General features: G+C 44.5%; 1 protein-coding gene across 1 annotated transcript; it reads right to left on the reverse strand.

Moving 5' to 3' along the window:
* Positions 1–377: 377 nt before the first annotated feature.
* Positions 378–6,175, reverse strand: LOC123147364 (sm-like protein LSM2). The gene is made up of 3 exons (XM_044566603.1): positions 5,902–6,175; positions 5,672–5,830; positions 378–687 (listed from the first exon to the last, which is right to left on the reverse strand). The coding sequence occupies exons 1-3, from the start codon at positions 5,902–5,904 to the stop codon at positions 568–570; spliced, it is 282 nt and encodes a 93-aa protein (XP_044422538.1). The 5' UTR covers positions 5,905–6,175; the 3' UTR covers positions 378–567.
* Positions 6,176–24,471: the final 18,296 nt, after the last annotated feature.

Here is a 24,471-nt window from a genome sequence, read left to right on the forward strand (position 1 = left end):
ACCAACTGTAAAAGGTTGAAATGCCCATCTTTTGCTTCCAGCAGTGTTTGTACTTCGCTTTAAGTACAGGTCGCACTCAACCTGATTCCCAACCAAACCATGCGCTCTACTCATCCATCTTTGACCACTCAGTCAGCAGCATGCCAGTACATGCCAACAACGTTAGCACTTCTCAGCAACATTGCCCAAGCAACCATGGGAAAACACGCAACAACAAAGCTCGAGTCTCAGGAAATTTCAGGGAACGTCACACAGGCCACAGTTTTCAGTAGAGTCGCCCAGAAATATTAGGCGTTCCAAAGGGAGCCTGAAGAATCTCAAACAACCAAAGGACCTGATCTAACGACGTCAATCGAAATTTGCATCAACACCAGCAGTACAGCATGGCAATGCTTGGTTGTTGCTCTTTGATAATACCACATTGATATATGTAACATTGGATAATTTGCACTGCAAGTGTACCACAGGCAGAGTTAAGCAATGCCGATGTCAGTCCATACATGTTCCAGTTCCACAAATCAGATTAGAATTATCTCACGGCCGAGAAAAGAGAATAAACTATATCAATCAGCCGCCCCGTGCCTCCCTCCTGGTGGCATCATGGAGGATGTCGATGTCAACCCCGTCCTGCGGAAGCAGGACGTAACGCACCACAGATCCCCTGATGAAGCAGTTCCGCACCGATAGCTGCCAACAGGAATTGTCAGATTAGCGTGTGCAAATGAGATCAATGTTAGTACTACTTTACTAGTTTCCATAGTAGCGACGAACAGATGCATCCGAGTGTTCTCCAGATATACTAATTGACCGGCCGAGCATGACAAGAGTGGCGTAACATACATGGTTTGGTGACCAAACACGGACATGAAAGATATCTGACATACAGGCAACTATCACGGCCAACAAAACATTATACTATATGATACTAGCTTTACTTCCCTTTGGGAATACCTATATGCACTCGTCCTTTATTAATTCACTATAAGCTACCTACTCCCTCTATCCTTGAAAGAGTGTACTTCCAACTTTGTTGAAAAGTCAAACTTCTTTATGTTTGACCGTATTTATACAATAATAGACTAACATTTATGCTATCAAATTAGTCGCATTAGATTCCCAGCAAAAAAAATAGTAGCGTTAGACTCATGATAAAATATATTTTCGTCATATACCTATTTGGCTTCACAAGCATTGATATATTTTGCACAAACTCGGTCAAACTTTGAGATAGTTTGACCCTCCAACAAAGTTGGAAGTACACTCTTTCAAGGACGGAGGGAGTAGGGGTTAAAGCTCTCAGTCAATTAAGGTGTACAATTTGAAATTTTGCCCCACGACTTTGACTTGGTCACTCGATGGGTCCCTTTGGTCACTACATGGGATTTACTTTTTGTCACCGCATGGGATGTCCGTTAGACTAGGCGTTTGGTCTAACCAAATCGATCAGTTCGGTTCTTCAATTAATAAAGAAATTTGGTTCCTTCGTGTATGTGATGACTGGTCGGTTACTCCACAAATGCAAAACCGATTGATTTTTGCACCTAGAACTTAGTTCAGCCCTCGGTGATGACTGAAGAGGACCGCTATTTTCTGGGAGGAACAAATCAGGAGTCAAATCTTAATAAGCAAGAAACGATGGAACATACGAGCAGAAATCAAGCACTGGCAATAATGGTAGGAGAAAGGAAATGCCAGAAATCGTTGTTGGCGAGCCGCAGGCTATGAGAGTGCTATGAATGCTATCATCGGCCATGAAGGAGCCATGGCCATCGCACGTGGAAGCCATGTGAACGACCGGACACTGTGCGTTAGGAGATCCAGGCACAACCTTCGGCCATGAAGGACAGAAGGAGCCATGGCCACAGCCGCGTACAAGTCATGGACGCTGGCGATTACTGGGACTATGCGAGGTAGGAGAACGGAGGTGGCCGTGCTACGGTTTAGAATGGAACGCATTAGGATTGGGGGTTGCGTACGTTTGGGCAGATGTAAGGCTACGTAGGTGTAGTTGGTAGATGGGCTATTGCCTATTCGGCTTAGTTTGCTAGGCCTTGATGCAATATCTGAGTCCAATGAGCTAAGTTCGGTTTTGAACATTGCTAACCTTTTTCGACTTTGGCCTTGGTTTTCTCGATCCAGTTTTCGGTTCACGGTTTTTCTGCCCACCCCTACCGGATACTTGTTACACCTAGCCCAATATGATGTCCCGTGTCACTTAGTTGCCCTTTTCAGCAGTGTGTGTCTGCTGCACATGTGTTTGCTTAATTGGGGTCCTTAGGAGAGACGAGAAGGGTCACTTTGCTACTTGCGACCGAAAACTACGGCGTCGGTTCACTCGACTGTTGTGTCACTCTATCTTTCTATTCTAGCTTCCCTTCAAGTCCGTGCTCTTCCGCACCTATTGCATCAACGAGATTGGGCAGAGTGGACGTCGTCCGCTCCTCCGTGTTGAACCTCGACCTATTGCATCAATAAGATTAGGCGGAGTGTAGACGTCGTCCGCTCCTTCGTGCTGGACCTTGACTGTTTCAGCATGGCCTTCAAGCTCACCGGGTTCACCACCTTCTATTCACCGTTGACACTCTGAACCGGTGTAATGCCGCCACAACGGATAAATGATTTCTTGGCCTCGTGGGTGCTGATTTTGGTGGTATAGGTACAGATAGCTCAACTTGCCAAGGATGAAGGAGGGGAAGAAGGCCAAGTTCAATGTCGGCATCATGGAGCCCAAGGTTGGGTTCCACATCACCGAGGCCACCAGAATATGTTGCGAGTCCAGCGAGTATGTGTAGGAACTACTTCATGTCGTGTGACTGCATTTCGATTAGTTCATTAACCATCCTTGATTTTCCCTTTTGTTGTGATCCTTCTTTTAGTTTTGGTTTGGTTTGGGGATAGGCAATGAGGAGAGGTCATGTCATTCTGAATCCTGAGATTCAATGTTGATCACTCTAAAGCGCTTCCACGAGAGACAGATGGACTTTGAGTTATAGACGGAGAAGAGACTTTAGAGGATCAAGAGTGATTCCTCAATAAAACAAATGGGAATTTGAGGGAGGGCTGAACGCGAGGGTGTTTGGTCGATGGGTTTTGGGCGACGTGTTTCCATTTTGATTTGATGGATCTTTGGGGGTTATGGTTGTTGCGATGGTGCGCACGTGCTGTGTGTTCTTGCATTGGGGAGCATGGTGCGGTCTGTCACTTTATTAGGGGCGGTGTCTTAAGATTTTGTTGTTATTTCTTTGCGTTTGTTGGTTGGAGTCCTTCGGTTTCTTTGTTCTTGACTTCTTGTGTTGCCTAGGCCTTTGTTCTTGTGTGTGTGGCTGACCGTGTTCTACCAATACAAGGAACACTGAAGCAACCAGTGAGACGCTCGGAGGCAAGCGGTGCGGCATAGCACCCGCACGCTTCTAGTAACAAGCAATCTTCACTAATGGTTATCTACTCTAAATACCAATGAGAGCAGTTCAAAAGGGTATCCACTCTGAAATACCTCCACAGAATATCGGTAGTTCAACTTACCTGCCCAAAAGGACAACTATAGATATACAATACTAGATCAGTGCATTATATTCTATCCAAAATGGCATGCATCGCCCATTTGGTCGTATGGAGAAAAAAATATTCCAGACATTGTTTTAAAGGCGTCTGTAAGGCGACAGGGCACCCTCCGATGGCAAGACGTCGAGCCTGCCCTAGACAGCTTTGTAAAGCATTCACTTTAGACCATAGGGTATATGAATCATCTTCCTAGGCATGCAAGGTGGCGCCTTGGGCCATTCAGATGCCTTTGGCTGCTCCCATGCGAGGAAGAGTGAACCGAGCGGGAAACTTCCGCAGGAAAGATTGGGCCCACGCACAACTGCAAACAGGTACAAGGTGGAGGGTGGGAGAGAGGATCGAACCAATTGTCCAATCCACGCGAAAGGGATTCCTTTTCTCCTCTCTGACCTTTGGCAGCGGCTCCTTCCTCCATGGCTCCGATCTGTGCCTCTCCTCTCCGGGCTCAGCTCCCCCTCCTCCTCTGGAGCAACAGCAAGGTGTGACTCCCATTCTAGTCTCGCTTCTCACCTGCCCTTCTCTGCTTTTATTCCACCCCTCCAATACTCTGTTTCTCCCTGCAGTGTAGCTAGATGTGCTTGGCTGCTTGCCTGTTCCTTCTCCTCTGCATCCATTTCCTCCCAAATCTGCTTCTCCATCCACAAGGCAGCAGCCCCACCACCTCTTCTCTCCTTCCCCATGTTTGATCTGGTTGCTCTAGTGATTTGGCTCTTCTCTCTTTTTATTTCATGGCTGATTGGGCCTTCTCTCAGTGTTGCTGCAGTAGCCAGTTGTCCTCATGGATCCTGTGGCTGGTAATGCTTATGATCTATTCAACGATCCTAGGAGAAGAGCTACATCCGATGATCCAGCTTGGAAGTATGGGTTCTGGCCAGATTTAGAGAGGAAAGATTTACTCCAGTGTACATTGTGTGGCAAGATAGTCCATGCTGGAGTGAGAAGGCTGAAGCAGCGCCTTTCTGGGGGTTATAGTGATGTGGATAAGTGTCCCGAGGCATCCATGGAGATTAGGATAGAGATGCGCAATTCCTTAAACACATATGTATGTACAGTTTATTATGTTAATGCTAGTTGTTAAATCTCCTAATTGTCTGCCATATATTGTATATGTATGTGTCTAAGGCGTCGCCTCGCCTTACAAACATTGATTCCAGCACAATGTTGGCTTTTAAACAACAAGGTTCACACAACAATTCAATTCCAACTGTTCAGATTGTTACATGTGTAACGTGTACTGGGATTAAGGGACCAACATTTCCTGTGCAGGTAGTAACAACACCTTCTATAACATGTTATAAACCAGGTGAAGCACTCATTACCAATCTAGTACAAAATTTGTTGCATGTATGCAGCTAGAATCTTAACCTTATGAGGCATTGTTATTTCAAGAAGCTTAACGTACCAAGATCAAACGAGTACTACCAGATTTTTTGGTACAGCATGAGCTAACCATGTCTGGTTAACACTAGAGGCCCTAGTTTAAAACTTAACTGAATCAACATATGAGGTATGTGAAACATAACACAGAGACCCACTAGAGACACTCGTTTAAGACTTTAACTGAATCAGCATATAGAATATACAGAATATAATCAGGTCGCACACGTTATGCCTTATTATTTCTACCATGTCTTTAGAGCTTTAGACCAAAATTGTATGTTTTTTCAGGAAGCGTGGATAGCATCCATTTAGACAACACCCCTGAATTGAGCTCTAACTAACGATATTAAGGTAGACTGCTAGGAAGTCGAGATGACGCAGCGCAACCATCACTGGTATATAACTTACAATTAGATTGCTTGCTTAAACCTACTCTTTGGTCTTAACTTCCAAGATAAAACCTTAACCATTGCACCAAGAATCTGGAATCGCAAGTCTATGATCCCAACATATGAACCAACCACTACCCTGTGTTTCCTAAGTCAACGAACGCACCTTGCAGCCTATAACAAGAGTATGACACAAAAACAATCACCTAAGCAGCAAGATATTGGGTTAGTCTTCATCTAGGGAATCAAGCGATCCATACAGCGCTCTACTAAAACAGGCAGGCAGCTTATAGGCATTGACTAATTAAGCACTGGCATAAGCCGGATGAAGATGGTCATACCATGTGGGGATACTTGTCCTGGTCGACGACCCGAGTGTTCTCGAGCTTGATGTTGAGGTACTGATCCACCGAGTGGAGCGTGCCGCGGATGGCCAGGTCGTTCTTGAGCTCGACCGTAACCTCCTTCCCGACGAGCTCCTTGAAGTAGGAGAAGAACAGCTGTACAACAAACGAGCATCAAATCAACCATGCCGGCTTCAGGACCTGGCTCAAAAGCCTGAGCTACTCACCATATTGACTTCAGAAAGCTCGCCGCCGATCCGCCGGAGGGGGGCAGGACGCTGGTCGGCAGAGCCAGGCGGTGGTTGACGGGGTTGGGGCGCCGCCGCCGGATGGGGGTCGTGAAGGGGGGAGAGGGAGATTGAGTGGGAGGGACTCTGGTTTCTGGGAGACGGACGACGAGAACCCTAGGCTAGCGTCGCGGGCTGATTGGGCGGACAAGGCCCAACCTGCTGTTAATGGAGTATATGGGAACGACCGACTAACTTTTGTTTTTGAGCAAATCCGACCGCTGTTTCGGCGATTCTTTTCACCGGGGGGAACGACTTCTTCAAGGAAGCAGCAACTCTTCAGGGGAGCCTGGTAAATGGGCCGACCCACATACTGCTCGGCGAGTTTTATCTTTTTTTTGTTTTATATACAACTTAAAATTTTCAATATTACCTACAAAACTTAAATTTTCAATTAAGTTCAGGCAATTAAAAAAATATTGAAAACGTTCAAAAATGTGAACAATTTTTGAATACATATAGTAACAAAAACATGTTCACGTGATTCAAAAAAATGCACGTGATATTATAAAAACAACGTTAACCAGGTATCTAAAAAATGTTAAACATCTATAAAAATACTCCTAATGTATACGACAAAATGTACAACAGACATGAAAACATCGAAATGTAAAACATATATGAAAAAAAGTAGACATCAAAGCATAGAAAAAATGTTAATTATGTATAAAAATGTGAAATTGGTATAAAAGAATGTTCCTAGTGTATAGGAAAAATGTACAACATACATGAAAAAAGTAGACATCAAAGGCATATATTGGGAAAATGTATTTTTGAAAAATGTTAAGCGTGTATAATAAATGTACATTCTGTGTAAAGAAGAGTAGACACGTGTTGAATTTTTTTTGAAAATAAACAGAAGAAAACAGGTGAAAAATAGAAAGAAGAAAGAAAACTGACAAAAAAACAAAGAAAAGAAAAAACAGAACAAAATTGTGCATAACATGAGAAACAGAAAAACCTTGTCCTACAGTAAAGGGCCGGCCCAGTAGAGCGCTCACGAAAGGCGAGACTGAACTTCACCTCGCAATGGGTGATACATAGCTCTGGCGACTAACTGGAGGGTACCCCCTTCACGAGGACCTCTAAGGGGCACCCGGGACACTCCTGCATTGACAAATGGTGCACCCGGCCGCCGTCACATGTCGCGCGCTTGGCACACCTGTGGGGACGTCTTTTTTATTCATTTCTGCATGCATTTTGGATTATTTTTTTGGTTTGGGGTGGATTTTGCTTGTTTTTTCCTATGTTTTTGTGGGAAAAAAAACTATTTTGTCTTTTTCTATCATGTGAAGCACTCCGTGTGAAAAAAGTAGAGTTGTGCTTCACAGTGAAGCGCTGACGTGTTTTTCACTATCAGGAAGCATAGAAATCACAACTTTGCTTTTTGAAAAGTAAAAAAGCATACTTGTGCTTCTGTGAGAAGCACAACTATCCTTCTTGGAAATGGTTCACGAAAAGTGAAAAGTACGGTTGTCTTTCCGGGTTTTTGTTTGTCGTTTTTTCCATTTCTTTGTTTCCATTTTTTTAGGAGGGAAATTTGTCCAAACTTATTAACATGGGGTCTATTTTAGAGGATCTCGATGCGAGAAACACAAGATAAAAACTATTTGGGTATACGGTTCAAGAGGTAATACACTTAGAAAAACATGAAACTCTCAGGTTGCGACAAGTGTTACACATGCAATGAGCCACTCGTCACCATAAGAGAAGATGAGAGTGTTTTTTGTAACGGGTACCCTCCAACTAGTGATTTCAGAAAATTACACTTTTCACCCCGAATCCACTTCAATAGAACCATAGTTAATAAAAGGGTAAATGTAGCCTTTGAGTAGCTTTGCGACACATCGAGGGTGGTTTTGGTTGTAACAAGGCTGATTGAATTATGAATGGTACGATGATGTGTCACTAAACGGTTTGGGATGAAATTTCCCCGTTTGCAAGACGAACCCTAGCTCCTGAGTTCCTCTATCTCCCTGGAACCCTAGCAAACAATTTCCCCCAAGCTCACATCCGACAAGGATTCATCAACTTAACGAAATGCATTGAGGTGCCTTCACATGACAATGGCACCAGCGATTGTTGTGTTAGATCCTGATGACCCACAAGTATAGGGGATCTATCGTAGGTCTTTCGATAAGTAAGAGTGTCGAACCCAATGAGGAGCAGAAGGAAATGATAAACAGTTTTCAGTAAGGTATTCTTTGCAAACACTAAAATTATCGGTAGCAGATAGTTTTGTGATAAGGTAATTTGTAACGGGTAACAAGTAATAAAAGTAAATAAGGTGCAGCAAGATGGCCCAATCCTTTTTGTCGCAAAGGACAAGTCTGGACAAACTTTTATATAAAGGAAAGTGCTCCCGAGGACACATGGGAATTATCGTCAAGCTAGTTTTCATCACGTTCATATGATTCGCGTTCGGTATTTTGATAATTTGATATGTGGGTGAACCGGTGCTTGGGTACCGCCCTTCCTTGGACAAGCATCCCACTTATGATTAACCCTTATTGTAAGCATCCGCAACTACAAAAGAAGTATTAAGGTAAACCTAACCATAGCATGAAACATATGGATCCAAATCAGCCCCTTGCGAAACAACTCATAAACTAGGGTTTAAGCTTCTGTCACTCTAGCAACCCATCATCTACTTATTACTTCCCAATGCCTTCCCCTAGGCCCAAACAATGGTGAAGTGTCATGTAGTCGACGTTCACATGACACCACTAGAAGAAAGACAACATACATCTCATCAAAATATCGAACGAATACCAAATTCACACGACTACTTATAGCAAGACTTCTCCCATATCCTCAGGAACAAACGTAACTACTCACAAATCATATTCATGTTCATAATCAGAGGGGTATTAATATGCATAAAGGATCTGAACATATGATCTTCCACCGAATAAACCAACTAGCATCAACTACAAGGAGTAATCAACACTACTAGCAACCCACAGGTACCAATCTGAGGTTTTGAGACAAAGATTGGATACAAGAGATGAACTAGAGTTTGAGATGAGATGGTGTTGGTGAAGATGTTGATGGAGATTGACCCCCTCCCAATGAGAGGATCGATGGTGATGACAATGGTGATGATTTCCCCCTCCCGGAGGGAAGTTTCCCTGGCAGAACAGCTCCACCGGAGCCCTAGATTGGTTCCGCCAAGGTTCCGCCTCGTGGCGGCGATGTTTCGTCTCGTGAGCTTGCTTATAATTTTTTCCCGGATGAAAGACCTCATATAGAAGAAGATGGCACCAGAGGGCTGTCAGGGGGCCCATGAGGTAGGGGGCGCGCCCCCACCCTCGTGGATGGTGGATGGCCCCCCTCTGGTACTTCCTTCGCCCAATATTTTTTATATATTCTGAAACGTGCTCCCATGAAGTTTCAGGACTTTTGGAGATGTGCAGAATAGGCCTCTAATATTTGCTCCTTTTCCAGCTCAGAATTCCAGCTGCCGGCATTCTCCCTCTTCATGTAAACCTTATAAAATAAGAGAGAATAGGCATAAGAATTGTGACATAATGTGTAATAACAGCCCATAATGCAATAAATATCGATATAAAAGCATGATGCAAAATGGACGTATCAACTCCCCCAAGCTTAGACCTTGCTTGTCCTCAAGCGGAAGCCGATATAGAAAAATATGTCCACATGTTTAGAGATAGAGGTGTCGATAAAATAAAATACGGACATGAGGGCATCATGATCATTCTTATAACAACATATATATATATATATATATATATATATATATATATTGTCATATGATTTCTTATGCTAAAGTACCAATTCATTCACAATTTCAAGTATGAATCAGAAACTTCATTGAAAACTAACAAACTATAATCTCGGCCATTGAAGCAATTGCAATTTATCGTAACATCAGAAAGAGTCAATATAAGAGCTTTTCAGCAAGTCCACATACTCAACTATCATTTAGTCTTTCACAATTGCTAACACTCACGCAATATTTATGGGTATGAAGTTTTAGTCGGACACAGAGAAAGATAGGGGCTTATAGTTTTGCCTCCCAACCTTTTACCTCAAGGGTAATGTCAACAATAATAGTTCATGAAAACTCACATCCAATTAGCTATATATATCAGGATCTTTCCAATACATTGTGCTTGCCAAAGGATAAAATATAAAAAGGAAAGGTGAAGATCACCATAAAAGATAGGCCCTTCGCAGAGGGAAGCAGAGGTTGTCATGTGCTTTTATGGTTGGATGCACAAAATCTTAATGCAAAAGAACGTCACTTTATATTGCCACTTGTGATATGGACCTTTATTATGCAGTCCGTCGCTTTTATTTCTTCCACATCACAAGTGAAGGAAATATGCCCTAGAGGCAATAATAAAGTTAATATTTATTTCCTTATATCATGATAAATGTTTATTATTCATGCTAGAATTGTATTAACCGGAAACATAATACATGTGTGAATACATAGACAAACAGAGTGTCACTAGTATGCCTCTACTTGACTAGCTCGTTAATCAAAGATGGTTATGTTTCCTAACCATGGACAAAGAGTTGTCATTTGATTAACAGGATCACATCATTAGATGAATGATCTGATTGACATGACCCATTCCATTAGCTTAGCACCCGATCGTTTAGTATGTTGCTATTGCTTTCTTCATGACTTATACATGTTCCTATGACTATGAGATTATGCAACTCCCGTTTGCCGGAGGAACACTTTGTGTGCTACCAAACGTCACAACGTAACTGGGTGATTATAAAGGTGCTCTACAGGTGTCTCCAAAGGTACATGTTGGGTTGGCGTATTTCGAGATTAGGATTTGTCACTCCGATTGTCGGAGAGGTATCTCTGGGCCCTCTCGGTAATACACATCACATAAGCCTTGCAAGCATTGCAACTAATGAGTTAGTTGTGAAATGATGTATTACGGAACGAGTAAAGAGACTTGCTGGTAACGAGATTGAACTAGGTATGGGATATCAACGATCGAATCTCGGACAAGTAACATACCGATGACAAAGGGAACAACGTATGTTGTTATGCGGTCTGACCGATAAAAGATCTTCGTAGAATATGTAGGAGCCAATATGAGCATCCAGGTTCCGCTATTGGTTATTGACCGGAGACGTGTCTCGATCATGTCTACATTGTTCTCGAACCGTAGGGTCCGCACGCTTAAGGTTTCGATGACAGTTATATTATGAGTTTATGAGTTTTGATGTACCGAAGGAGTTCGGAGTCCCAGATGAGATCGGGGACATGACGAGGAGTCTCGAAATGGTCGAGACGTAAAGATTGATATATTGGACGACTATATTCGGACATCGGAAAGGTTCCGAGTGATTCGGGTATTTTTCGGAGTACCGGAGAGTTACGGGAATTCGCCGGGGAGTATATGGACCTTATTGGGCCATACGGGAATAGAGGAGAGAGGCCAAAAGGAAGGAGGCTTGCGCCCCCCCTCTGGTCCGAATTGGACAAGGGGCGCAGCCTCCTTTTCCTTCTTCCTCTCCCCCTCTTTCCCCTTCTCCTACTCCAACAAGGAAGGAAGGAGTCCTACTCCCGGTGGGAGTAGGACTCCCCTTGGCGCGCCCCCTCCTAGGCCGGCTGCCCCCTCCCCCTTGCTCCTTTATATACGGGGGCAGGGGGGCACCTCTAGACACACAAGTTGATCTTCGTGATCGTTCCTTAGCCGTGTGCGGTGCCCCCCTCCACCATATTCCACCTCGGTCATATTGTAGCAGTGCTTAGGCGAAGCCCTGCGACAGTAGAACTGTTGGAAATATGCCCTAGAGGCAATAATAAAAGCATTATTATTATATTTCCTTGTTCATGATAATTGTCTTTATTCATGCTATAATTGTGTTATCCGGAAATCGTAATACATGTGTGAATAACAGACATCAACATGTCCCTAGTGAGCCTCTAGTTGACTAGCTCGTTGATCAACAGATAGTCATGGTTTCCTGACTATGGACACTGGATGTCATTGATAACGAGATCACATCATTAGGAGAATGATGTGATGGACAAGACCCAATCCTAAACATAGCACAAGATCGTATAGTTCGTTTGCTAGAGTTTTCCAATGTCAAGTATCTTTTCCTTAGACCATGAGATCGTGTAACTCCCGAATACCGTAGGGGTGCTTTGGGTATGCCAAACGTCACAACGTAACTGGGTGACTATAAAGGTAGACTACGGGTATCTCCGAAAGTGTCTGTTGGGTGACATGGATCAAGACTGGGATTTGTCACTCCGTATGACGGAGAGGTATCACTGGGCCCACTCGGTAATGCATCATCATAATGAGCTCAGAGTGACCAAGTGTCTGGTCACGGGATCATGCATTACGGTACGAGTAAAGTGACTTGCCGGTAACGAGATTGAACGAGGTATTGGGATACCGACGATCGAATCTCGGGCAAGTAACATATCGATAGACAAAGGGAATAGCGTACGGGGTTGATAGAATCCTCGACATCGTGGTTCATCCGATGAGATCATCGTGGAGCATGTGGGAGCCAACATGGGTATCCAGATCCCGCTGTTGGTTATTGACCGGAGAGTCGTCTCGGTCATGTCTTCTTGTCTCCCGAACCCGTAGGGTCTACACACTTAAGGTTCAGTTACGCTAGGGTTGTAGGGATATGTATATGCAGTAACCCGAATGTTGTTCGGAGTCCCGGATGAGATCCCGGACGTCACGAGGAGTTCCGGAATGGTCCGGAGGTAAAGATTTATATATGGGAAGTCCTGTTTCGGGCATCGGGACAAGTTTCGGGGTTATCGGTATTGTACCGGGACCACCGGAAGGGTCCCGGGGGTCCACCGGGTGGGTCCACCTGTCCCGGGGGGGCCACATGGGCTGTAGGGGGTGCGCCTTGGCCTAATGGGCCAAGGGCACCAGCCCCACATAGGCCCATGCGCCTAGGGTTTGAAGGGGGAAGAGTCCTAGGAGGGGAAGGCACCTCCTAGGTGCCTTGGGGGGGAGGGAAACCCCCCTTGGCCGCCGCACCCCCTAGGAGATTGGATCTCCTAGGGCCGGCCACCCCCCCTTGGCCCTCCTATATATAGTGGGGGAGAGGAGGGACTTCATACCTGAACGCCTTGGCCTTTGGTTGCCTCCTTCTCCCTCCCCAACACCTCCTCCACCTCCATAGTGCTTAGCGAAGCTCTGCCGGAGTACTGCAGCTCCATCAACACCACGCCGTCGTGCTGCTGCTGGTGCCATCTCCCTCAACCTCTCCTCCCTCCCTTGCTGGATCAAGAAGGAGGAGACGTGGCTGTTCCGTACGTGTGTTGAACGCGGAGGTGCCGTCCGTTCGGCGCTGGTCATCGGTGATTTGGATCACGTCGAGTACGACTACATCATCACCGTTCTTTTGAACGCTTCCGCTCGCGATCTACAAAGGTATGTAGATGCATCTAATCACTCGTTGCTAGATGAACTCCTAGATGATCTTGGTGAAACGAGTAGGAAATTTTTGTTTTCTGCAACGTTCCCCAACAGTGGCATCATGAGCTAGGTCTATGCGTAGTTCTTCTTGCGCGAGTAGAACACAATTTGTTGTGGGCGTAGATTTGTCAACTTTCTTGCCGTTACTAGTCCTTTCTTGCTTCAGCGGTATTGTGGGATGAAGCGGCCCGGACCAACCTTACACGTACGCTTACGTGAGACCGGTTCCACCGACTAACATGCACTAGTTGCATAAGGTGGCTGGCGGGTGTCTGTCTCTCCCACTTTAGTTGGAGCGGAATCGATGAACAGGGTCCTTATGAAGGGTAAATAGAAGTTGACAAATCACGTTGTGGCTTTAACGTAGGTAAGAAGACGTTCTTGCTAGAACCCTAATTCAGCCACGTAAAACTTGCAACAACAATTAGAGGACGTCTAACTTGTTTTTGCAGCAAGTGGTTTGTGATATGATATGGCCAAAGTTGTGATGAATGATGAATGATCTATATGTGATGTATGAGATGTTCATGCTATTGTAATAGGATTCACGACTTGCATGTCGATGAGTATGACAACCGGCAGGAGCCATAGGAGTTGTCTTTATTCTTTTAATGACCTGCGTGTCATCGAGAAACGCCATGTAAATTACTTTACTTTATTGCTAAACGCGTTAGCCATAGTAGTAGAAGTAATAGTTGGCGAGCAACTTCATGGAGACACGATGATGGAGATCATGATGATGGAGATCATGGTGTCAAGCCGGTGACAAGATGATCATGGAGCCCCAAGATGGAGATCAAAGGAGCTATGTGATATTGGCCATATCATGTCACGTTTATTATTTGATTGCATGTGATGTTTATCATGTTTTGCATCTTGTTTACTTAGAACGACGGTAGTAAATAAGATGATCCCTCACAATAAATTCAAGAAGTGTTCCCCCTAACTGTGCACCGTTGCGACAGTTCGCTGTTTCAAAACACCACGTGATGATCGGGTGTTTTATTCAGACGTTCACATACAACGGGTGTAAGACAGATTTACACATGCAAACACTTAGGTTGACTTGACGAGCCTAGCATGTACAGACATGGCCTCGGAACACAGAAGACCGAAAGGTCGAGCATGAGTCGTATAGAAGATACGATCAACATGAAGATGTTCACCGATGTTGACTAGTCCGTCTCACGTGATGATCGGACACGGTCTAGTTTAACTCGGATCATGTAATACTTAGATGACTAGAGGGATGTCTAATCTAAGTGGGAGTTCACTAATAATTTGATTAGTTGAACTTAATTATCATGAACTTAGTCTAAAATCTTTGCAATATGTCTTGTAGATCAAATGGCCAACGTAGTCCTCAACTTCAACGCGTTCCTAGAGAAAACTAAGCTGAAAGACGATGGCAGCAACTATACGGACTGGGTCCGGAACCTGAGGATCATCCTCATAGCTGCCAAGAAAGATTATGTCCTACAAGCACCGCTTGGTGACGCACCCGTTCTCCCTGCAGAACAAGATGTTATGAACGCTTGGCAGGCACGTTTCGATGACTACTCCCTCGTTCAGTGCGGCATGCTTTACAGCCTAGAGCCGGGGCTCCAAAAGCGTTTTGAGAGACATGGAGCATATGAGATGTTCGAAGAGCTGAAAATGGTTTTCCAAGCTCATGCCCGGGTCGAGAGATATGAAGTCTCCGACAAATTCTTCAGCTGTAAGATGGAGGAAAACAGTTCTGTCAGTGAGCACATACTCACTATGTCTGGGTTGCATAACCGCTTGACTCAGCTGGGAGTTAATCTCCCGGATGATGCGGTCATTGACAGAATCCTCCAGTCGCTTCCACCAAGCTACAAGAGCTTTGTGATGAACTTCAATATGCAGGGGATGGAAAAGACCATTCCTGAAGTATTTGCTATGCTGAAATCAGCAGAGGTAGAAGTCAGGAAGGAACATCAAGTGTTGATGGTCAATAAAACCACTAAGTTCAAGAAAGGCAAGGGTAAAAAGAACTTCAAGAAGGACGGCAAGGAGGTTGCCGCGCCCGGCAAGCAAGCTGCCGGGAAGAAGCCAAAGAATGGACCCAAGCCCGAGACTGAGTGCTTTTATTGCAAGGGAAGCGGTCACTGGAAGCGGAACTGCCCTAAGTACTTAGCGGATAAGAAGGCCGGCAAAACAAAAGGTATATGTGATATACATGTAATTGATGTGTACCTTACTAGTGCCCGTAGTGGCTCCTGGGTATTTGATACCGGTGCAGTTGCTCACATTTGTAACTCAAAGCAGGGGCTGCGGAATAAGCGGAAACTGGCAAAGGACGAGGTGACGATGCGCGTCGGGAATGGTTCCAAGGTCAATGTGATCGCCGTCGGCACGCTACCTCTGCATCTCCCTTCGGGATTAGTTTTAAACCTTAATAATTGTTATTTAGTGCCAGCTTTGAGCATGAACATTGTATCGGGATCTCGTTTAATTCGAGATGGCTACTCTTTTAAATCTGAGAATAATGGTTGTTCCATTTTTATGAGAGATATGTTTTATGGTCATGCTCCTATGGTGAATGGTTTATTCTTTATGAATCTCGAACGTGATGCTACACATGTTCATAATGTGAGTACCAAAAGAAGTAAGGTTGATAATGATAGTCCCACATACTTGTGGCACTGCCGCCTTGGTCACATAGGTGTCAAACGCATGAAGAAGCTCCATGCTGATGGACTTTTAGAGTCTCTTGATTATGAATCATTTGACACGTGCGAACCATGCCTTATGGGTAAAATGACCAAGACTCCGTTCTCAGGAACAATGGAGCGAGCAACCGACTTATTGGAAATCATACATACTGATGTGTGCGGTCCGATGAGTGTTGAGGCTCGCGGTGGCTATCGTTATGTTCTCACCCTCACTGATGATTTAAGTAGGTATGGGTATATCTACTTAATGAAACACAAGTCTGAAACCTTTGAAAAGTTCAAGGAATTTCAGAGTGAGGTTGAAAATCAACGTGACAGGAAAATCAAGTTTCTACGATCAGATCGTGGAGGAGAATACTTGAGTCACGAGTTTGGGGCACACTTAAGAAAATGTGGAATAGTTTCACAACTCACGCCGCCTGGAACACCTCAGCGTAATGGTGTGTCCGAACGTCGTAATCGCACTCTGTTAGATATGGTGCGATCTATGATGTCTCTTACCGATTTACCGCTTTCTTTTTGGGGCTATGCTTTAGAGACTGCCGCATTCACTTTAAATAGGGCTCCGTCGAAATCCGTTGAGACGACACCGTATGAATTATGGTTTGGGAAGAAACCTAAGCTGTCGTTTCTAAAAGTTTGGGGATGCGATGCTTATGTCAAGAAACTTCAACCTGAAAAGCTCGAACCCAAGTCGGAAAAATGCGTCTTCATAGGATACCCAAAAGAAACTATTGGGTACACCTTCTACCTCAGATCCGAAGGCAAGATCTTTGTTGCCAAGAATGGGTCCTTTCTGGAGAAAGAGTTTCTCTCGAAAGAAGTAAGTGGGAGGAAAGTAGAGCTTGATGAAGTATTACCTCTTGAACCGGAAAATGGCGCAACTCAAGAAAATGTTCCTGAGGTGCCTGCACCGACTAGAGAGGAAGTTAATGAAAATGATCAAGATACTTCTGATCAAGCCCCTACTGAAATTCGAAGGTCCACAAGGACACGTTCCGCACCAGAGTGGTACGGCAACCCTGTCTTGGAAATCATGCTGTTAGACAATGGTGAACCTTCGAACTATGAAGAAGCGATGGCGGGCCCGGATTCCGACAAATGGCTGGAAGCCATGAAATCCGAGATAGGATCCATGTATGAAAACAAAGTATGGACTTTGACTGACTTGCCCGTTGAGCGGCGAGCCATAGAAAATAAATGGATCTTTAAGAGGAAGACAGACGCGGATGGTAATGTGACCATCTATAAAGCTCGGCTTGTCGCTAAGGGTTATCGACAAGTTCAAGGGGTTGACTACGATGAGACTTTCTCACCGGTAGCGAAGCTGAAGTCCGTCCGAATCATGTTAGCAATTGCCGCATTCTATGATTACGAAATATGGCAAATGGACGTCAAAACGGCATTCCTTAATGGTTTCCTTAAGGAAGAATTGTATATGATGCAGCCGGAAGGTTTTGTCGATCCTAAGAATGCTGACAAAGTGTGCAAGCTCCAACGCTCGATTTATGGGCTGGTGCAAGCATCTCGGAGTTGGAACATTCGCTTTGATGAGATGATCAAAGCGTTTGGGTTTACACAGACTTATGGAGAAGCCTGCGTTTACAAGAAAGTGAGTGGGAGCTCTGTAGCATTTCTCATATTATATGTAGATGACATACTTTTGATGGGAAATGATATAGAACTCTTGGACAGCATCAAGGCCTACTTGAATAAAAGTTTTTCAATGAAGGACCTTGGAGAAGCTGCTTATATATTAGGCATCAAAATCTATAGAGATAGATCGAGACGCCTCATAGGTCTTTCACAAAGCACATACCTTGATAAGATATTGAAGAAGTTCAATATGGATCAATCCAAGAAGGGGTTCTTGCCTGTGTTGCAAGGTATGAAATTGAGCTCAGCTCAATGTCCGACCACGGCAGAAGATATAGAAGAGATGAGCGTCATCCCCTATGCCTCAGCCATAGGTTCTATTATGTATGCCATGCTGTGTACCAGACCTGATGTAAACCTTGCCGTAAGTTTGGTAGGAAGGTACCAAAGTAATCCCGGCAAGGAACACTGGACAGCGGTCAAGAATATCCTGAAGTACCTGAAAAGGACTAAGGAAATGTTTCTCGTTTATGGAGGTGACGAAGAGCTCGTCGTAAAGGGTTACGTCGACGCTAGCTTCGACACAGATCTGGATGACTCTAAGTCACAAACCGGATACGTGTATATTTTGAATGGTGGGGCAGTAAGCTGGTGCAGTTGCAAGCAAAGCGTCGTGGCGGGATCTACATGTGAAGCGGAGTACATGGCAGCCTCGGAGGCAGCACATGAAGCAATATGGGTGAAGGAGTTCATCACCGACCTAGGAGTCATACCCAATGCGTCGGGGCCGATCAAGCTCTTCTGTGACAACACTGGAGCTATTGCACTTGCCAAGGAGCCCAGGTTTCACAAGAAGACAAGGCACATCAAGCGTCGCTTCAACTCCATTCGTGAAAATGTTCAAGATGGAGACATAGAGATTTGTAAAGTACATACGGACCTGAATGTAGCAGATCCGTTGACTAAACCTCTCCCTAGAGCAAAACATGATCAACACCAGAATTCCATGGGTGTTCGATTCATCACAATGTAACTAGATTATTGACTCTAGTGCAAGTGGGAGACTGTTGGAAATATGCCCTAGAGGCAATAATAAAAGCATTATTATTATATTTCCTTGTTCATGATAATTGTCTTTATTCATGCTATAATTGTGTTATCCGGAAATCGTAATACATGTGTGAATAACAGACATCAACATGTCCCTAGTGAGCCTCTAGTTGACTAGCTCGTTGATCAACAGATAGTCATGGTTTCCTGACTATGGACACTGGATGTCATTGATAACGAGATCACATCATTAGGAGAATGATGTGATGGACAAGACCCAATCCTAAACATAGCACAAGATCGTATAGTTCGTTTGCTAGAGTTTTCCAATGTCAAGTATCTTTTCCTTAGACCATGAGATCGTGTAACTCCCGGATACCGTAGGAGTGCTTTGGGTATGCCAAACGTCACAACGTAACTGGGTGACTATAAAGGTAGACTACGGGTATCTCCGAAAGTGTCTGTTGGGTGACATGGATCAAGACTGGGATTTGTCACTCCGTATGACGGAGAGGTATCACTGGGCCCACTCGGTAATGCATCATCATAATGAGCTCAGAGTGACCAAGTGTCTGGTCACGGGATCATGCATTACGGTACGAGTAAAGTGACTTGCCGGTAACGAGATTGAACGAGGTATTGGGATACCGACGATCGAATCTCGGGCAAGTAACATATCGATAGACAAAGGGAATAGCGTACGGGGTTGATAGAATCCTCGACATCGTGGTTCATCCGATGAGATCATCGTGGAGCATGTGGGAGCCAACATGGGTATCCAGATCCCGCTGTTGGTTATTGACCGGAGAGTCGTCTCGGTCATGTCTGCTTGTCTCCCGAACCCGTAGGGTCTACACACTTAAGGTTCAGTTACGCTAGGGTTGTAGGGATATGTATATGCAGTAACCCGAATGTTGTTCGGAGTCCCGGATGAGATCCCGGACGTCACGAGGAGTTCCGGAATGGTCCGGAGGTAAAGATTTATATATGGGAAGTCCTGTTTCGGGCATCGGGACAAGTTTCGGGGTTATCGGTATTGTACCGGGACCACCGGAAGGGTCCCGGGGGTCCACCGGGTGGGTCCACCTGTCCCGGGGGGCCACATGGGCTGTAGGGGGTGCGCCTTGGCCTAATGGGCCAAGGGCACCAGCCCCACATAGGCCCATGCGCCTAGGGTTTGAAGGGGGAAGAGTCCTAGGAGGGGAAGGCACCTCCTAGGTGCCTTGGGGGGGAGGGAAACCCCCCTTGGCCGCCGCACCCCCTAGGAGATTGGATCTCCTAGGGCCGGCCACCCCCCCTTGGCCCTCCTATATATAGTGGGGGAGAGGAGGGACTTCATACCTGAACGCCTTGGCCTTTGGTTGCCTCCTTCTCCCTCCCCAACACCTCCTCCACCTCCATAGTGCTTAGCGAAGCTCTGCCGGAGTACTGCAGCTCCATCAACACCACGCCGCCGTGCTGCTGCTGGTGCCATCTCCCTCAACCTCTCCTCCCTCCCTTGTTGGATCAAGAAGGAGGAGATGTGGCTGTTCCGTACGTGTGTTGAACGCGGAGGTGCCGTCCGTTCGGCGCTGGTCATCGGTGATTTGGATCACGTCGAGTACGACTACATCATCACCGTTCTTTTTGAACGCTTCCGCTCGCGATCTACAAAGGTATGTAGATGCATCTAATCACTCGTTGATAGATGAACTCCTAGATGATCTTGGTGAAACGAGTAGGAAATTTTTTTTGTTTTCTGCAACGTTCCCCAACAAGAACATCAAGATTGTCACCACGCCGTCGTGCTGACAGAACTCCTCCCCGACGCTTTGCTGGATCGGAGCCCGGGGATCGTCATCGAGCTGAACGTGTGCCAAGAACTCGGAGGTGCCGGAGTAACGGTGCTTGGATCGGTCGGATCGTGAAGACGTACGACTACATCAACCGCGTTGTCACAATGCTCCCGCTGTCGGTCTACAAGGGTACGTAGATCACACTCTCCCCTCTGGTTGCTATGCATCACCATGATCTTGCGTGTGCATAGGAAATTTTTGAAATTACTACATTTCCCAACAGTGGCATCCGAGCCTAGATTTTATGTGTTGATGTTATATGCACGAGTAGAACACAAGTGAGTTGTGGGCGATATAAGTCATACTGCTTACGAACATGTCATACTTTGGTTCGGCGGTATTGTTGGATGAAGTGGCCCGGACCGACATTACGTGTACGCTTACGCGAGACCGGTTCTCCCGACGTGCTTTGCACATAGGTGGCTTGCGGGTGACAGTTTCTCCAACTTTAGTTGAACCGAGTGTGGCTACGCCCGGTCATTGCGAAGGTTAAAACAACACCAACTTGACAAACTATCGTTGTGGTTTTGATGCGTAGGTAAGATTGGTTCTTGCTTAAGCCCGTAGCAGCCACGTAAAACTTGCAACAACAAAGTAGAGGACGTCTAACTTGTTTTTGCAGGGCATGTTGTGATGTGATATGGTCAAGACATGATGCTAAATTTTATTGTATGAGATGATCATGTTTTGTAACCGAGTTATCGGCAACCGGCAGGAGCCATATGGTTGTCGCTTTATTGTATGCAATGCAATCGCCCTGTAATGCTTTACTTTATCACTAAGCGGTAGCGATAGTTGTAGAAGCATAAGATTGGCGAGACGATAATGATGCTATGATGAAGATCAAGGTGTCGCGTCGGTGACGATGGTGATCACGACGGTGCTTCAAGGATGGAGATCACAAGCACAAGATGATGGCCATATCATATCACTTATATTGATTGCATGTGATGTTTATCTTGTATGCATCTTATCTTGCTTTGCTTGACGGTAGCATTATAAGATGATCTCTCACTAAATTTCAAGATAAAAGTGTTCTCCCTGAGTATGCACCGTTGCCAAAGTTCGTCGTGCCCAGACACCGCGTGATGATCAGGTGTGATAAGCTCTACGTCCATCTACAACGGGTGCAAGCCAGTTTTGCACACGCAAAATACTCAGGTTAAACTTGACGAGCCTAGCATATGCAGATATGGCCTCGGAACACTGAGATCGAAAGATCGAGCGTGAATCATATAGTAGATATGATCAACATAGCGATGTTCACCATTGAAAACTACTCCATTTCACGTGATGATCGGTTATGGTTTAGTTGATTTGGATCACGTGGTCACTTAGATGATTAGAGGGATGTCTATCTAAGTGGGAGTTCTTGAGTAATATGATTAATTGAACTTAAATTTATCATGAACTTAGTCCTGGTAGTATTTTGCAAATTATGTTGTAGATCAATAGCTCGCGTTGTTGCTTCCCGGTGTTTATTTTGATATGTTCCTAGAGAAAATTGTGTTGAAAGATGTTAGTAGCAATGATGCGGATTAGATCCGTGATCTGAGGTTTATCCTCATTGCTGCACAGAAGAATTATGTCCTTGATGCACCACTAGGTGACGGATCTATTGCAGGAGCAGATGCAGACATTATGAACGTTTGGCTAGCTCAATATGATGACTACTTAATAGTTTAGTGCACCATGCTTAATGGCTTAGAATCGGGATTTCAAAGACATTTTGAACGTCATGGAGCATATGAGATGTTCCAGGAGTTGAAGTTAATATTTCAAGAAAATACCCGAGTTGAGAGATATGAAGTCTCCAACAAGTTCTATAGCTAAAAGATGGAGGAGAATCGCTCAACTAGTGAGCATGTGCTCAGATTGTCTGAGTACTACAATCGCTTGAATCAAGTGGGAGTTAATCTTCCAGATAAGATAGTGATTGACAGAATTCTCTAGTCACCATCACCAAGTTAGTAGAACTTCGTGATGAACTATGATATGTAAGAGATAACGGAAACGATTCCCAAGCTCTTCGTAATATGGAAATTGACGAAGGTAGAAATCGAGAAAAACATCAAGTGTTGATGGTAGACAAGACCACTAGTTTCAAGAAAAGGGCAGAGGGAAGAAGGGGAAGTTCAAGAAGAACAGCAAGCAAGTTGCTGCTCAAGTGATGAAGCCCAAGTCTGGTCCTAAGCCTGAGACTAGGTGTTTCTACTGCAAAGGGATTGGTCACTGGAAGCGGAACTACCCCAAGTGATTGGCTGATAAGAAGGATGGCAAAGTGAACATAAGTACATTTGATATACATGTTATTGATGTGTACTTTACTAGTGTTTATAGCAACCCCTCAGTATTTGATACTAGTTCAGTTGCTAAGATTAGTAACTCGAAACGGGAATTACAGAATAAACAGAGACTAGTTAAGGGTGAAGTGACGATGTGTGTTGGAAGTGGTTCCAAGATTGATATGATCATCGTCGCACACTCCCTATACTTTCGGAATTAGTGTTGAACCTGAATAAGTGTTATTTGGTGTTTGCGTTGAGCATGAATATGATTTGATCATGTTTATTGTAATACGGTTATTCATTTAAGTAAGAGAATAAATTGTTGTTATGTTTACATGAATAAAACCTTATATGGTTACACACCCAATGAAAATAGTTCATTGGATCTCGATCGTAGTGATACACATAATCATAATATTAAAACCAAAAGATGCAAAGTTAATAATGATAGTGCAACTTATTTGTAGCACTGCCGTTTAGGTCATATTGGTGTAAAGCGCATGAAGAAACTCCATGCTGATGGGATTTTGGAATCACTTGATGTTTGCGAACCATGCCTCATGGGCAAGATGACTAAGACTCCGTTCTCCGGAGCGAGCAACTGACTTATTGGAAATAATACATACTGATGTATGCGGTCCGATGAGTGTTAAGGCTCACGACAAGTATCGTTATTTTCTGAACTTCACAGATGATTTGAGCAGATATGGGAATATATCTACTTGATGAAACACAAGTCTGAAACATTTCAAAAGTTCAAAGAATTTCAGAGTGAAGTGGAAAAACATCGTGACAAGAAAATAAAGTTTCTATGATCTGATCGCGGAGACAAATATTTGAGTTACGAGTTTGGTCTTCAATTAAAACAATGTGGAATAGTTTCACAAACTCATGCCACATGGAAAACCACATCATAATGGTGTGTCCGAACGTCATAACCGTACTTTATTGGATATAGTGCAATCTATGATGTCTCTTACCGATCTACCACTATCGTTTTGGGGTTATGCATTAGAGATAGCTGCATTCACGTTAAAAGGGCACCATCTAAATCTGTTGAGACGACACCGTATGAACTGTGGTTTGGCAAGAAACCAAAGTTGTCGCTTCTTAAAGTTTGGGGTTACAATGCTTATGTGAAAAAGTTTCATACTGATAAGCTCAAACCCAAATCGAAAAAGTGTGTCTTCATAGGATACCCAAAAAGTTACTGTTGGGTACACCTTCTATCACAGATCCAAAGGCAAGACATTCGTTGCTAAGAATGGATCCTTTCTAGAGAAGGAGGTTCTCTCGAAAGAAGTGAGTGGGAGGAAAGTAGAACTTGATAAGGTAATTGTACCTTCTCCCTTATTGGAAAGTAGTTCATCACAGAAATCTATTCCTGTGACTACTACACCAATTAGTGAGGAAGCTAATGATGATGATCATGTAACTTCAGATCAAGTTACTACCGAATCTCGTAGGTAAACCAGAGTGAGATCCGCACTAGAGTGATACGGTAATCCTGTTCTGTAGGTCATGCTACTTGACCACGACGAACCTACAAACTATGAAGAAGCGATGGTGGGCCCAGATTCCGCAAAAT

Source organism: Triticum aestivum, chromosome 7A, assembly GCF_018294505.1.
Source record: "Triticum aestivum cultivar Chinese Spring chromosome 7A, IWGSC CS RefSeq v2.1, whole genome shotgun sequence".
Lineage (NCBI taxonomy): Eukaryota > Viridiplantae > Streptophyta > Magnoliopsida > Poales > Poaceae > Triticum > Triticum aestivum.